Source organism: Aquarana catesbeiana, linkage group LG12 (genome assembly GCF_042186555.1).
Source record: "Aquarana catesbeiana isolate 2022-GZ linkage group LG12, ASM4218655v1, whole genome shotgun sequence".
Classification (NCBI taxonomy): domain Eukaryota; kingdom Metazoa; phylum Chordata; class Amphibia; order Anura; family Ranidae; genus Aquarana; species Aquarana catesbeiana.
In genome coordinates, this window is record NC_133335.1 from 196,083,055 (window position 1) to 196,095,389 (window position 12,335).

At 43.2% G+C, this 12,335-nt stretch overlaps 1 protein-coding gene across 1 annotated transcript in view; it reads left to right on the forward strand.

Moving 5' to 3' along the window:
• The window catches only part of ZHX3 (zinc fingers and homeoboxes 3), a 32,772-nt gene extending 20,876 nt beyond the window's left edge, over nucleotides 1-11,896 (forward strand). Inside the window, exons 2-3 of the mRNA XM_073606384.1 lie at nucleotides 3,353-6,234; nucleotides 11,433-11,896. Coding sequence (XP_073462485.1) covers nucleotides 3,486-6,234; nucleotides 11,433-11,443 — 2,760 coding nt within the window. The 5' untranslated portion in view covers nucleotides 3,353-3,485 and the 3' untranslated portion in view covers nucleotides 11,444-11,896. The remainder of the gene's footprint in view (nucleotides 1-3,352; nucleotides 6,235-11,432) is intronic.
• The last annotated feature ends 439 nt before the right edge of the window (nucleotides 11,897-12,335 follow it).

A 12,335-nucleotide genomic window follows, 5' to 3' on the forward strand; every position in this document is an offset into this window, starting at 1 on the left:
GCTGATTGTTGGGCATTAGTCTGCCCTGCTGCGGTTGAACTTTAAACCTTGCTCTTTGGTGAGTCTGTTTCTCTATGGAAAAAAGGCTATGATCAGAGTGAAGATCATTGTTTGGTGCTATGCCCAGAAGTATTTAATTATTCAACCCATAATCACAACTTCCACTGCCTGAACATTTTTCCTGCATATGTAAATATGTGAGCCCGGGATCTCCATTTACATTGAGGGTGGAAAAAAAAAGTTTATATTTTCATAAATTTTTTTTTTTTTTTTGGTAGGTTTTGAAACCTTTGCTGCATTTCAACGTATATTTCCTCCTCCCAACACACTGCAGGGGAGATGGGTGCAGTGGAGCATATTTTAAAGAGGTTGTAAACCCTCGTGTTTTTTTCACCTTTATGCATCCTATCACCTGGCAGTGACTGGCCCCCCCCGTTTTACTTACCTGAGCCCCGTATTTCTGTCGGCGGAGAAAAGCTCTCCCTCTCTCCAAGGGGTCCCGGCTCTTAAAGTGGTTGTACAGTAAACCCTTCAAACACACTTTTTGCTACAGTTAAGCCTATAATAAGGCTTACCTGTAGTTACCCTGGATATCTCCTAAACCTGAACGGTTTAGGCGATATCCCCAGTATTTGCATGTGCTGACATCATCGGCACATGCGCACTGAAGCAATGGCACGTACGTGCCGTTGCTTCAGTGAATGTGCCATTACCAGCGACTCCTGTGTGCATGCGTGGGATTGACGTCATCGCGGCTCCGGCCAATCACAGTGCCAGAGCCCGCAATACCCGGAAGTAACTCCAGGAGCGATGTGGCCGGAGCGGTAAACTAGGACTGCTGCAGGGGTTTCGATCTCAGCTAAGTAATTTATAATGAGCTAGTATGCTATGTATATAAGCGCATTATGCCTTTGTCTTGCAGGGTTTTTTTTTCTTGGGTTTACAACTACTTTAAATGGATAGATTGATATCAGCGCAGCCATTGGCTCCTGCTGCTGTCAATCAAATCCAATGACTCGAGCACTGGGGGGCGGGGCCGAGTCCTGGCATTTGTGTCTATGGACGCAAATGCTGGACTCGGGAGCTTGCTCACAAGGTAACCCCCGAGAGAGAGCGCTTCTCCTAGGGCAGTGATGGCGAACCTTGGCGCTCCAGATATTTTGGATCTAAATTTCCCATGATGCTCAACTACACTGCAGAGTGCATGAGCATTATGGGAAATGTAGTTCCAAAACATCAGGGATGCCAAGGTTCGCCATCACTGTCCTAGGGGGTTATCGGATGTGGGGAGGAGCCGCGAGAGCCGCCGGGGGACCCCAGAAGACGAGGTTTGGGGTCACTCTTTGCAAAACGAGCTGCACAGTGGAGGGAAGCATATGGGTTTGTGTTTTTTTTTTTTTTTTTTTTTTTTGTTTTTTGTTTTTTTTTTTTTTTGGTTTTTTTTTTTTTTTTTTTATAAACAAACGAACCCTAAGTGCCGGTTCACACAGGGGCGACTTGTCAGGCGACCTAGTCGCCTGACAAGTCGCCTCCTGTTCTGTGCTACGGAACCGTTCTAATAGGAGCGACGCAGGTCGCTCCGACTTAGAAAAAGGTTCCTGTACTACTTTGGGGGCGACTTGCATAGACTTCTATGCAGAAGTCGTTTTGCAAGTCGCCTCGGAAGTCGTTTGCAGGTCGCCTCGCTGAGGCGACCTGCAAGTCGTGCCGCCTCTGTGTGAACCGGCACTTACAAGCACTTTAAGTGCTGCTTGTGTCACATTGTGCATTTTGTGTTTGCTACTCCCATTTTTTTTTTTTTTTTTCAATCCTCCATTGATGGTTCAGCTGCTGAATCATATACATCTCTGTAGCTAGTGGTACAGCTCTGCAGTCAAGTGGCATCTGCCATATGATTATTGAAATGTCCTCTCCCCCAGGAATAATCACTTATGACAGGTTCCCTTTTATTTAAACCTCTAGAGATGAGTGGAATAAGCGCTCAAATAAAAAATGAAAAAATAAAAATGTGCTAATGAAAGCAATGATCAATCTAAATGAACAGTAAAAGTATATGTGTGAATATTGACAATAATACCCTCATTGAAAATCAGTCACAATATGAATGTGATCTGACAAAAAAAGTTATTGGTGAACACTGTGAGCAAACACATCCTATCACATAATGTTCAAAACAACACACCTTGTGGCAGATGTGAAAATGATAAATGAAGTCTTAACATAAAGTTCATATGTGAATATATTCTAAGACTTCATTTATCATTTTCACATCTGCCACAGGGTGTGTTGTTTTGAACATATGTGATAGGATGTGTTTGCTCACAGTGTTCACCAATAACTTTTTTTTTTTTTTTTGTCAGATCACATTCATATTGTGACTGATTTTCAAATGTGTGTTTTTATGTATATATATCTCTAGAGGTTTAAATTCAGTCACGTATTCACTTATTTGTTACATATTAAGTGGCAGCTATAGTTTATTTAAATTATACTTTTTTCACTTATTCAGAAGCGCAGTGGAGGTATCACAGGGTGTAGGCATTAGCTTGTGAACTATCAGGTTCCCTTTACTTGCTGGATAGGATGGTAATCTGTGGTAGCCCACAGTCTTTAAAACAGGGGTAGGCAACCTGGGTTCCCCTCTGGCTGTTGCAGAACTATAAGTCCCATTATGCCTCTGGGAGTAATTGTAACTGCCAGCCTTGCAATTTCTGCAGGGAATTGTAGTTCCACAACAGCTGGAGGGACCCAGGTTGCCTACCCCTGCTTTAAAGCGATAAATATTTTTCTGAGCTGCTACCTTGTAAATCTAAAATAGCTGTCCCTGTATAAGGATAGTTAAACTGAAACATATGTAATGTGTTGCACTTTAAAGTAGGTTTGCAGCCCAAACATTTGGGGAAGGATTTGAACCTTGGCCACAATATTACTGCTTTCTGTTGTGCAAATCTTCACCTTACTTTCTGTCCCAGTGACCACTTCTATTGCAGGAAGTGTGTGAGCATCATTCACTCCTGGAGTAGTGCAAGCTCAACCTGTGTGATGACTGCAGGCTGGGCTCACAGGAAGTGGGCAGAATGATATGAGTGATAGTCTGGCCTGAGCAGAACCTCCAGCGCTGGACTGAGCGCAGGAGTTAAACTTGACAAATGGTGTCCTAAAGTTTTGGCTTGAGTTCCACTTTATTTTTTTGTGCTGCTACTACATTTTTATTAAAGTTCAAATTATGTTTTTAATATTCTTCTTGCCTCACTGGTAATTTTAAAGGCTTTGTTGTGTTTTCTATTTCTAAAACCCTGAACAACATATTTGTTCACAAAGTAATCTGATTTTTATTTTTCTCCTTTTTTAGATCTGTGCCAAGTCGAGCCCAAAGTCTTGTAGATCAACATGCTCGAAGAGTAATGCCTTATCGGTGGTCGTTCTGAATTAAGACAAACGCACACCACTTCCTTCCTTCTGTGGGAAGAAGAAAATCAGAAATCATGGCAAGCAAACGGAAGTCTACAACGCCTTGCATGATACCACTCAAGGTTCTATCCCTCGATGGTGGCACAGACATTGCAGAAGAAGACAAGGACCAAAGTTCTACAGAGGAGCACCAAGATATACTACCAGCTGCAGACCTTATGGGTGACGGTCATGACCTGCTCTCTAATGGACATGAAAATGTAGAAGGTCTGAGTTTTTTTTGTAAATATTGTAATTTTGGTTCTCAGGAAACAAGCCCTTTTGTGGAACACATGAATACGAAACACCTTGACTTTAGAGACGATTCCTCGTATGTTTGCATCGCATGTAGCTTCTTGGTGAAAGATCCTAAGGAACTAGAAGCTCACAATGCAGATTCTCATCCTGGAGATCCAGATCTCTCCTGGACTGTGGCCAAGCATGAGAGCTACACTGTTGTGGAACAGAGTCTTGGTGGCCAAGGTATTGACCATGATGAACCTGTACGTCATGGTGACGAACTTGTCGATGACTACTCAGAAGTGGCTATTACTAAAACCCCTATAATGAAGAATTTGAAAAATAAGCTGGAAACAAAAAAAATGATTACCATAAAGGCTAACGGTAATAGTGTAGGCGAGGAGCATGATAGAAGAGGACGTCCAGTCACCAGGAGCGGAACAGCACTGATAAGCAAAGTAGCCAACAACATTGTCAATTCTTCAATAGTAAATGGCCCCATAATAGGAACAGTACCTGTCTTGCAAACTGGGGTCACCCAGTTGGTATCTATAAACTCCTCTCAGCCTGTAATACAGCCAAAGATTCCTGCAACTATTCTAACGCCAGTGCTGCCCAAACAGTCTGCACAAAAGTCTCATAGTCACCAGCTTCCCAATGAAAAGTCTCTCCCTAAAGTAATGATTCCGTTGAGCAGCATTCCGACATATAATTTGTCAATGGATTCCAATTGTTTTCTGAAAAATTCTTTCAATAAATTCCCTTACCCCACAAAGGCTGAACTTTGCTATCTGACAGTTGTGACAAAATACCCTGAAGAGCAAATTAAAATATGGTTTACTGCTCAAAGACTTAAACAGGGAATCAGCTGGTCACCAGAGGAGATTGAGGACTCTAGAAAGAAGATGTTTAATACTATAATCCAGTCCATCCCCCAACCCATGCGGCAGCCTACTATAACTGTTTTGAATGCTCCTCTTGTAACCAATGCAAATAATGTTCAGCATCTCATCCATGCAACCCTTCCTAGTCAGATTGTCAATCAACCTCAAGGGACCGGTGGCTTAATAGTAACTCAGCCTATTATTACCAATGGAATTCAAGGAGCTGTTACTTCATTGTCTTTAGGAGTAGCACCACTTTCCACTAGTCAATCAAATGAGTTTGGTCAAGAGTCCTTTACAGCTGATGATGGAAACTCCCCTCCATTATCAAATCTTTATGAAAGCATTCGAATTAAAAAGTCAAGACAGCAGCTGAGCGCCCTTAAAAACAGTTTTGGCAAAAGTCAGTTTCCTTCCCATGGGGAAGTTGCGAGACTGACCAGAATTACGGGCCTTGCAACAAGGGAGGTTAGAAAATGGTTTAGTGATAAACGGTATCACTTCCGCAACAAACCAACCACTTTATTAGACCCCAACGATCAGCTACTTGATCTCCATTCAGATTTTGTGTTTTCTGTGGGAAAAGAGCATGATACCGATTTTGCGCTTCCAGCAAGCAGCCATACACCATCGCATACGCCATCCCATACCCCTAGGAGGCAGTCATGGCATCAGGCTCCAGACTTCACAACCACAAGATATAAGGAGAGGGCTCCAGAGCAGCTGAGAGCTCTGGAAAGTAGCTTTGCAAAAAATGACACCCCTTCAGATGACGAAGTGACCAGGTTGCGAAGCGAGACCAAGATGACAAGGCGTGAAATTGACAGCTGGTTCTCAGAGAAACGCAAAAGGGTTGCTGAAGAACTCAAGAGAGAAAAGGCTTGGCATGAAAAGCATGATGAAGTTTCCCATGAAGAAACGGAGAACTCGGAGGTCAAGACTGCTGAAGACGTGAAGGCTCCTAGTTCTCCAGTCATGGAGCGAAAAGTAAACCCAATAAAGATTAATCTAAAAGCTCTTCGGGTGACAGATACAGGTAACAACACAGACAGCTTTAGGGATGATCACAATAATCACAACGATAGTGGTAGTAGGCCCTGTACTCCTCAGAAAACTAGATCTGTTAAAAAGACTGCCCAGCAACGGGATCATTTAAGACAATTGTTTGTGAAGACACAGTGGCCATCCCATGAACAGTACGATTATCTGGTAGAGCAGACAGGACTGCCACGCCCAGAAATCGTGCGCTGGTTTGGGGACGCCAGGTACTCTTTTAAAATTGGCAATTTAAGATGGTATGAGGGCTACAAAAAAACGTATTCGGAATCTAAGCCTGTGACTCTGCAGCCTCTCTTGGACTATTATGGCGAGCATCAAAAACTTTGTAAAAGTGACATTAGTGATCTGTGTGATCAGACTGGCATGTCCTCAGATGAAATACAGCGCTGGTTTTCAGAACGGCTGGTGGAAGTCAAACAAGGCGGAGTTGAGGAGGGCAGCGATGATGCCCATTGCAACTATGGTGACACGGCTGAAAACCAGAATACAGCGCAATATTCATTATCGAAGGTATCTGAAAACGGTGAATCATGTGAGCCGATGACGCATGAGTGCAGCACTGGTTCACCGCCAGAACAGCCGCCATCGGTTATACCACTTGGTAAGAAATGATATTACTGTATAAAGTTATCTGCTAATTGTGATAAAAGCCTGTCTGCACTAGATTTTGCTGATTTGTATGCATGCTTTTGCTCTTTCTAGCTTATATTATACTACAGGGGTGTCCAACATTTTAACTTTCCTGGGCCACAGTGGAAGAGGAGAAATTGTCTTGGGCAGCACATAAAATACACTAACAATAAGGAGAGCTAATGAGTACAAAGGCAGATCACACCTTAACGATCACTGATATAGATAATGAACCTATGAGTAATAAAACTTAATTTTCTTTGTCATTTTTATTATAAAAGTAAAAAAGGGCAACATACTAGTGCAATATTTGACACTTTTTAATGAACTAACGCAGGGGTCTCCAAACTTTCTAAGCAAAGGGCTAGCTTTCTGTCCTTCAAGGTTTTGGGGGGGCAGCCTGTGGCCAGTATGAGTAGAAAATTCCCCCGGCATCAGTGCCTCATCGTTGGTTTTAATAAGAAGAATAGTGCCCCATAGTTAACCATAAGAATTGTGCTCCATTATTGGTGGAATTGTGCCCCAATAGCCAGATAAAAGTAAGCAAAGGGCCACATCCGCCCCCTAAAAATTCTCTAGCACCCAATAGGATACTCACAATAAACATAAATTTACATTATCAACTATGCTGAATGAATGTTCACTTTGTGTGTTGAACAGTTGTTATAAAATTTTTTTTTTTTTTTTTTTTCTTTCAATACGAATGTAAAAAATGCTAAAAGCACTAACTGCTTGCAGCATATGAAAATAGAAAATACTTGTATGCCATATTTAATTTAGGCTGTGCTTGCGCACAGTGTAGTGACATGTTTTACCGTGCTAGAAGAATGCATGTCACCGCTAGGACATATAGAAAACCGTTTTCTATGTGTTCTTTTTACAGTGCAGCACACCTGGAGATGCAGTGAACTGCAATAAAATGCAGGCATGCTGCATTTTATCACAGTGCACTGGGCGGGATTGCACGTCACTGTACAGCAGTGTAGTGCACCATGCTGCTGTACAGTGACATGAATGAAGTGTCACTTTTGTGCATTTCAAAGAAAGTTCCTACAAAAAAAGGGAGGTGTGTAATGCACCCCACACCGCGCCCCCCCCCCCCCATCACTGGCTCATTGACACTAAAGCCATGGTGTGCATGTGAGCCGCTCAGGCTGCAAGGAAGTGTACTCCTGTGCCTGCTGCTGTGAGTGCTGGCTGGGAAAGAGCCATGCCCATGTGTAAGCGCTGGTGGGTGGAGTGAAACGTGTTGAGGGCGTGACCTGGCGGGGGTCTAGACTGAGACTGCCACTTGTTCACACACAGCGGGTCTTGTTCTAATGTCCCAGGACCTTCAGCTCTCATCTATCAGACACTAAAGCCAGCCATAAACGGCTCGCCTTTGGGCCAGTTCAGCAGATTGATCGACTTGGGTACAATCAGCCTGTCGTATTTTACATGCGATTATTGCTAGTGGTTAATTATAGCTACTGGCACTAGTCACTGCGTTCTCCTGGCGTGGATGGCTACCCTCCACTGAGAGAACACAATGGCTCAGCAGGAAGGATTCCCCCATCAACGCTGTGAATTTCGAGCATTTTTCACTCCGTCTATGGCCGGCTTAAGACCCTGTTCACATCTGGCGTTTTGGGATCTCAGGCAGTGCAGTAGTGGCAAAACGCACCACTTGTGTTTGGATGCCATTCATTTTCAATGGCACTTAAATGCGGTGCAGTCTTGCTGCATGATAAATCGCACTACAGTTGCAGCAAACCACATTGCGCAAAGCTTGTTGCTCAAAAGAAGCTCCCGGTGGTGTACTGTGCCATTTATCACGCAATATTCCACGGTAAAACTGCATCGCGCTTTAGTGCCATTTAAAATCAATGGTGTGTTTTTGCCACAGTTGTGTTTGGGATCGCGGGCAGAATCGTGATTCTGCCTGCGATCCCCAAACTCCACTTGTGAACAGGGCTTTAAAGTGGAACTTCACTCTGCAGCCTTCTGGGACACATCACAGGTCCCAGAAGACTGGGACCATTTACAAAGCGCACCATGCTTTGTGCATATGCAATAGGAAGCTGGCTATGAAGCTACAAGGCTTCACAGCCTCTTTCCCTTAAAGTGATTGTAAAGTCTTGTTTGTTTAAAAAAAAAAAAAAGTTCAACTTGCCTCCTTTTTTGTGCAGTGTTTGTTTTTTATTTTTTATTTTTTTAAAATTTTTTTTACAAAGCAGCCCAGATCCTCCTTCTCGCGTCCCTCTTTGCTGCTCCTTGCCCCTCCTATCGAGTGCCCCCACAGTCAACAGCTTCCTATGGGGCCACTTGAACCGAGTCACACCTCCGTGTGTTCATTCACAGAGCCCTGGCCCGGCCCTGATTGGCTGACTGACTTTGACAGCCACGGGAGCCAATGGCACCACTGCTGTGTTTCAGCCAATCAGGAGTGTCCCAGGCGGTTTAGACAATCATGGACATTGCTGGAGAGGAGGGATGGGGCTCAGGTAATTAAGGGGTGCTGGGGTGGCTGCTACACGTAAGGTTTTTTATCTTGATGCATAGAATGCATCAAGATAAAAAAACCTTCTGCCTCAACAACTCCTTTTTAAGATGTTGACGTGTGGTCCTGGAGCTGATTGAAGAATCAGTTTGGTTGAGGACATTGCTGGATCCCTGGTCAGGTAAGTGTGCTTCTATTAAGCCAGCAGCTACAGCCTGGAGCTCCCCTTTAACCACTGCTATGTGAACTGGCCCTTATCTGACTAAAAAGAAAAGAATGTTTACCTACTATACATTCCCTTTAACAATGTGTATATAAATTCTAACAATGAACTTCTCTTATTTGCTACCTTTTTGGTTTTATTACATGGAACAATAAACGAGTTTTGCTATTTCTATTCAAGTGCAAAATATATCTGTTGATCATGTGACATTCAGAGATCACCTGTGCACTCTGCCTATGTTATCTGAGGGAGTCTTAATTCGTTATTTTTTTCTCGTACATCACGGGACACAGAGCTTCAGTAATCACTGTTGGGTTATAGGGTATCACTAGGTGATTGGACACTGGTCACACCCTAGACAGGAAGTTCAACCCCCTATATAACCCCTCCCCTTACTGGGGATACCTCAGTTTTTTCGCCTCCTATTCTGCTACTGCCACGACTCCTTCGCAGGATTAGGCAGGAAAAGAAGTCGGTACTTCTGGTGGCCCCAGCTTGGCCCAGGAGAGCTTGGTATGCAGAAATGGTAAGGATAACAGTAGGTTCCCTGTGGACCCTACTGTCACATCCAGACCTGTTATCTCAAGGTCCAGTGTTCCATCCTGCCTTACAAACGCTGAATTTGACGGCTTGGCTATTGAAACCCACGTCTGAAGAATCGCGGGCTTTCAGGTCCTGTAATCGCTACCTTGATCAATGCAAGGAAGCCAGCTTCCAGAGTTTATCATAGTCTGGAAGACTTATGTATCCTGGTGTGAAGCCAGGGGTTGGCATCCCAGAAAATGTCATAGGTAGAATTCTTGACTTTCTACAAATGGGATTAGAAATTAAGCTGGCCTTGAGTACCATCAAGGGCCAGGTCTCGGCCTTATCAGTGTTATTTCAACGGCCACTTGCTTCACATTCTTTAGTCTGAAAATGTATGCAGGGGGTGATGCGTCTTAATCCTCCGGTTAAGGCGCCCCTAAACCCCTGGGACTTGAATTTGGTTCTGTCAGTTTTACAGAAACAGCCTTTTGAACCAATACGTCAAATTCCCTTGGTCTTGTTGACATTAAAAGTTAATTTTTCTGATAGCCATTTCTTCTGCTAGAAGAGTATCAGAATTAGCAGCCCTTTCCTGTAAAGAGCCTTATTTAATCATGCATAAGGATAGAGTGGTATTGCGCCCTCATCCTAGCTTTCTACCGAAAGTGGTTTCAGATTTCCATCTAAACCAAGATATTGTTCTACCTTACTTTTTTCCAGATCCCTGTTCTATGGAAGAAAGGTCACTACATTCTTAGGCTTTGACTGCTCTTACTACATCCAATCTGGAGGCAGCTGCTCAAATTCGCAAAACGGATGTTTTGTTCATGTTGCCAGAAGCTCCCAATAGAGGACAGGCAGCGTCAAAGGCTACCATTTCAAAATGCAATCGATCAAATGATTATTCAAGCTTACGGTTTGAAACAGAAAATTCCGCAAGGCCGCAACCTGGTCTTCAGTCCATACATTCACCAGATTTTATCAGGTGGATGTGGGAAGGCATGAGGATATTGCCTTTTGGGTGTAGTGTGCTGCAGGCAGCGGTACTAGGTCCTTGAGTCTGAATACACCGTACGTTGTGTGGTCCCCTCCCCTCAAATAGCATTGCTCTGGGACATCCCATCAGTGATTATGGAAGCTGTGTCCCGTGATATACGAGAAACAAAATAGGATTTTTATAACAGCTTACCTGTAAAATCCTTTTCTTTTGAGGTATATCACGGGACACAGAGGTCCCGCCCCTCTTCTAATACACTTATATTGCTTTGCTACAAAACTGAGGTATCCCCTGTAAGGGGAGGGGTTATATAGGGGGTTGAACTTCCTGTCTAGGGTGTGACCAGTGTCCAATCACCTAGTGATACCCTATAACCCATCAGTGATTACTGAAGCTCTGTGTCCCATGATGTACCTAAAAAAAAAAAAAAAAAAAAGAAGATTTTACAGGTAAGCTGTTATAAAAATCCTATTTTTGGGACTACAGATTGATTAGTGTCTTATGTGGAGATGGGAAGAGTGGGTGGGTATGCGTAGTTTAGCAAAAGACCATTGGGCAGGGTTGACAATGATCACTCGGCTTGTATGCCCTGATGTGGGCTGACAACACACTGGGGTTGATTTACTAAAACTGGAGCACTCAGCTGTGCATGGCAGCCAATCAGCTTCTAACTTAAGCTTGTTCAATTAAGCTTTGGCCAAAAAACCTGGAAGCTGCACCAAATTTTGCGCTCTCCTGTTTTAGTAAATTTCCCCCACAGTAATTGTGTGGTTTGAGAGCATTTCGGGCACATTAACAGGTATCTGTACTTGCAGATCCCTTGTTAAAGGACTCAAATATGGGGAGATGTGCACATTTATTATTTCTGTATGTGTTTTTTTTTGTTTTTTTTTTTTTTATTTTACCTGACATACACTTTAATATTTTATTTATTTTCTTTAGAAACGGACTGAGCACCAGCAAAATACAAGATGCTGTTAACCCAGAGGACTAAAATACCCCCAGTCTCCTTCTTAGGGGTTCAGATGGCACTGGAGTGTTTTGTTTCTCCCTGCTAGGTGGCAGGAAGACCTTATGACCATCTTAGCACTACATAGAAAATAATGGGACCTTGTTGCCTTGATGCAATTTCTGCCCAATAGACGTTCTCTTTCCCTTGTTGTATATACCAAAATGCAGGTTTTCAACTTTTTGCCCCTCCTCCTCCCATTGACCCCTCACCCCCTTTTAGTGCTCTCCGACCCTCCCCTCCTGTCCTATTCACTGTGTTTATTGGTACAGGCGCTTATTTATATAATGTCAGAATAATATAACCATTTCGTATTCACAGACTGATTTAATACAAAACTTTCTAGTTGGAAACCTGCTTGGACTAATGCTTTGTAAATAAAGATTTGTTTGTTTTTTTTTTTTTTTTTTTTTTCCCTTTTCTCCCCTTGTTCTTTGATACAGAAATGTGATTGTGTTCTATGCATATTTTGTATTTGGTAAGGGTAATGGGCACCAGGGATTCGGTATGTGAGCCCAAGGAGCTTTATTGTATGCCGAGCTTGGCAATCCCAGCCAACAGGGGGCTGTACTAGGACAGTGACTCTGATCTCCTGTACTCGCTGGGAAGATCTACTAGTGTATGCAGGCAGGTGTGCTTCTCGCTGTCCTTTTTACTATTTCTCCATGTTGCACTGTGTTTGCTGAGTGATGCACATAGCAGAGCTTCTCAGGGAAATATAAAATACCTGCAAGTACTAATATGTCATATGAAGGCAAAACTTTTTTTTTTGAGTGTTTATTTCTCGGTCAGATCCTATATTTTGTTGCCAGAGTTGTACAGCAAATGGTATTGAA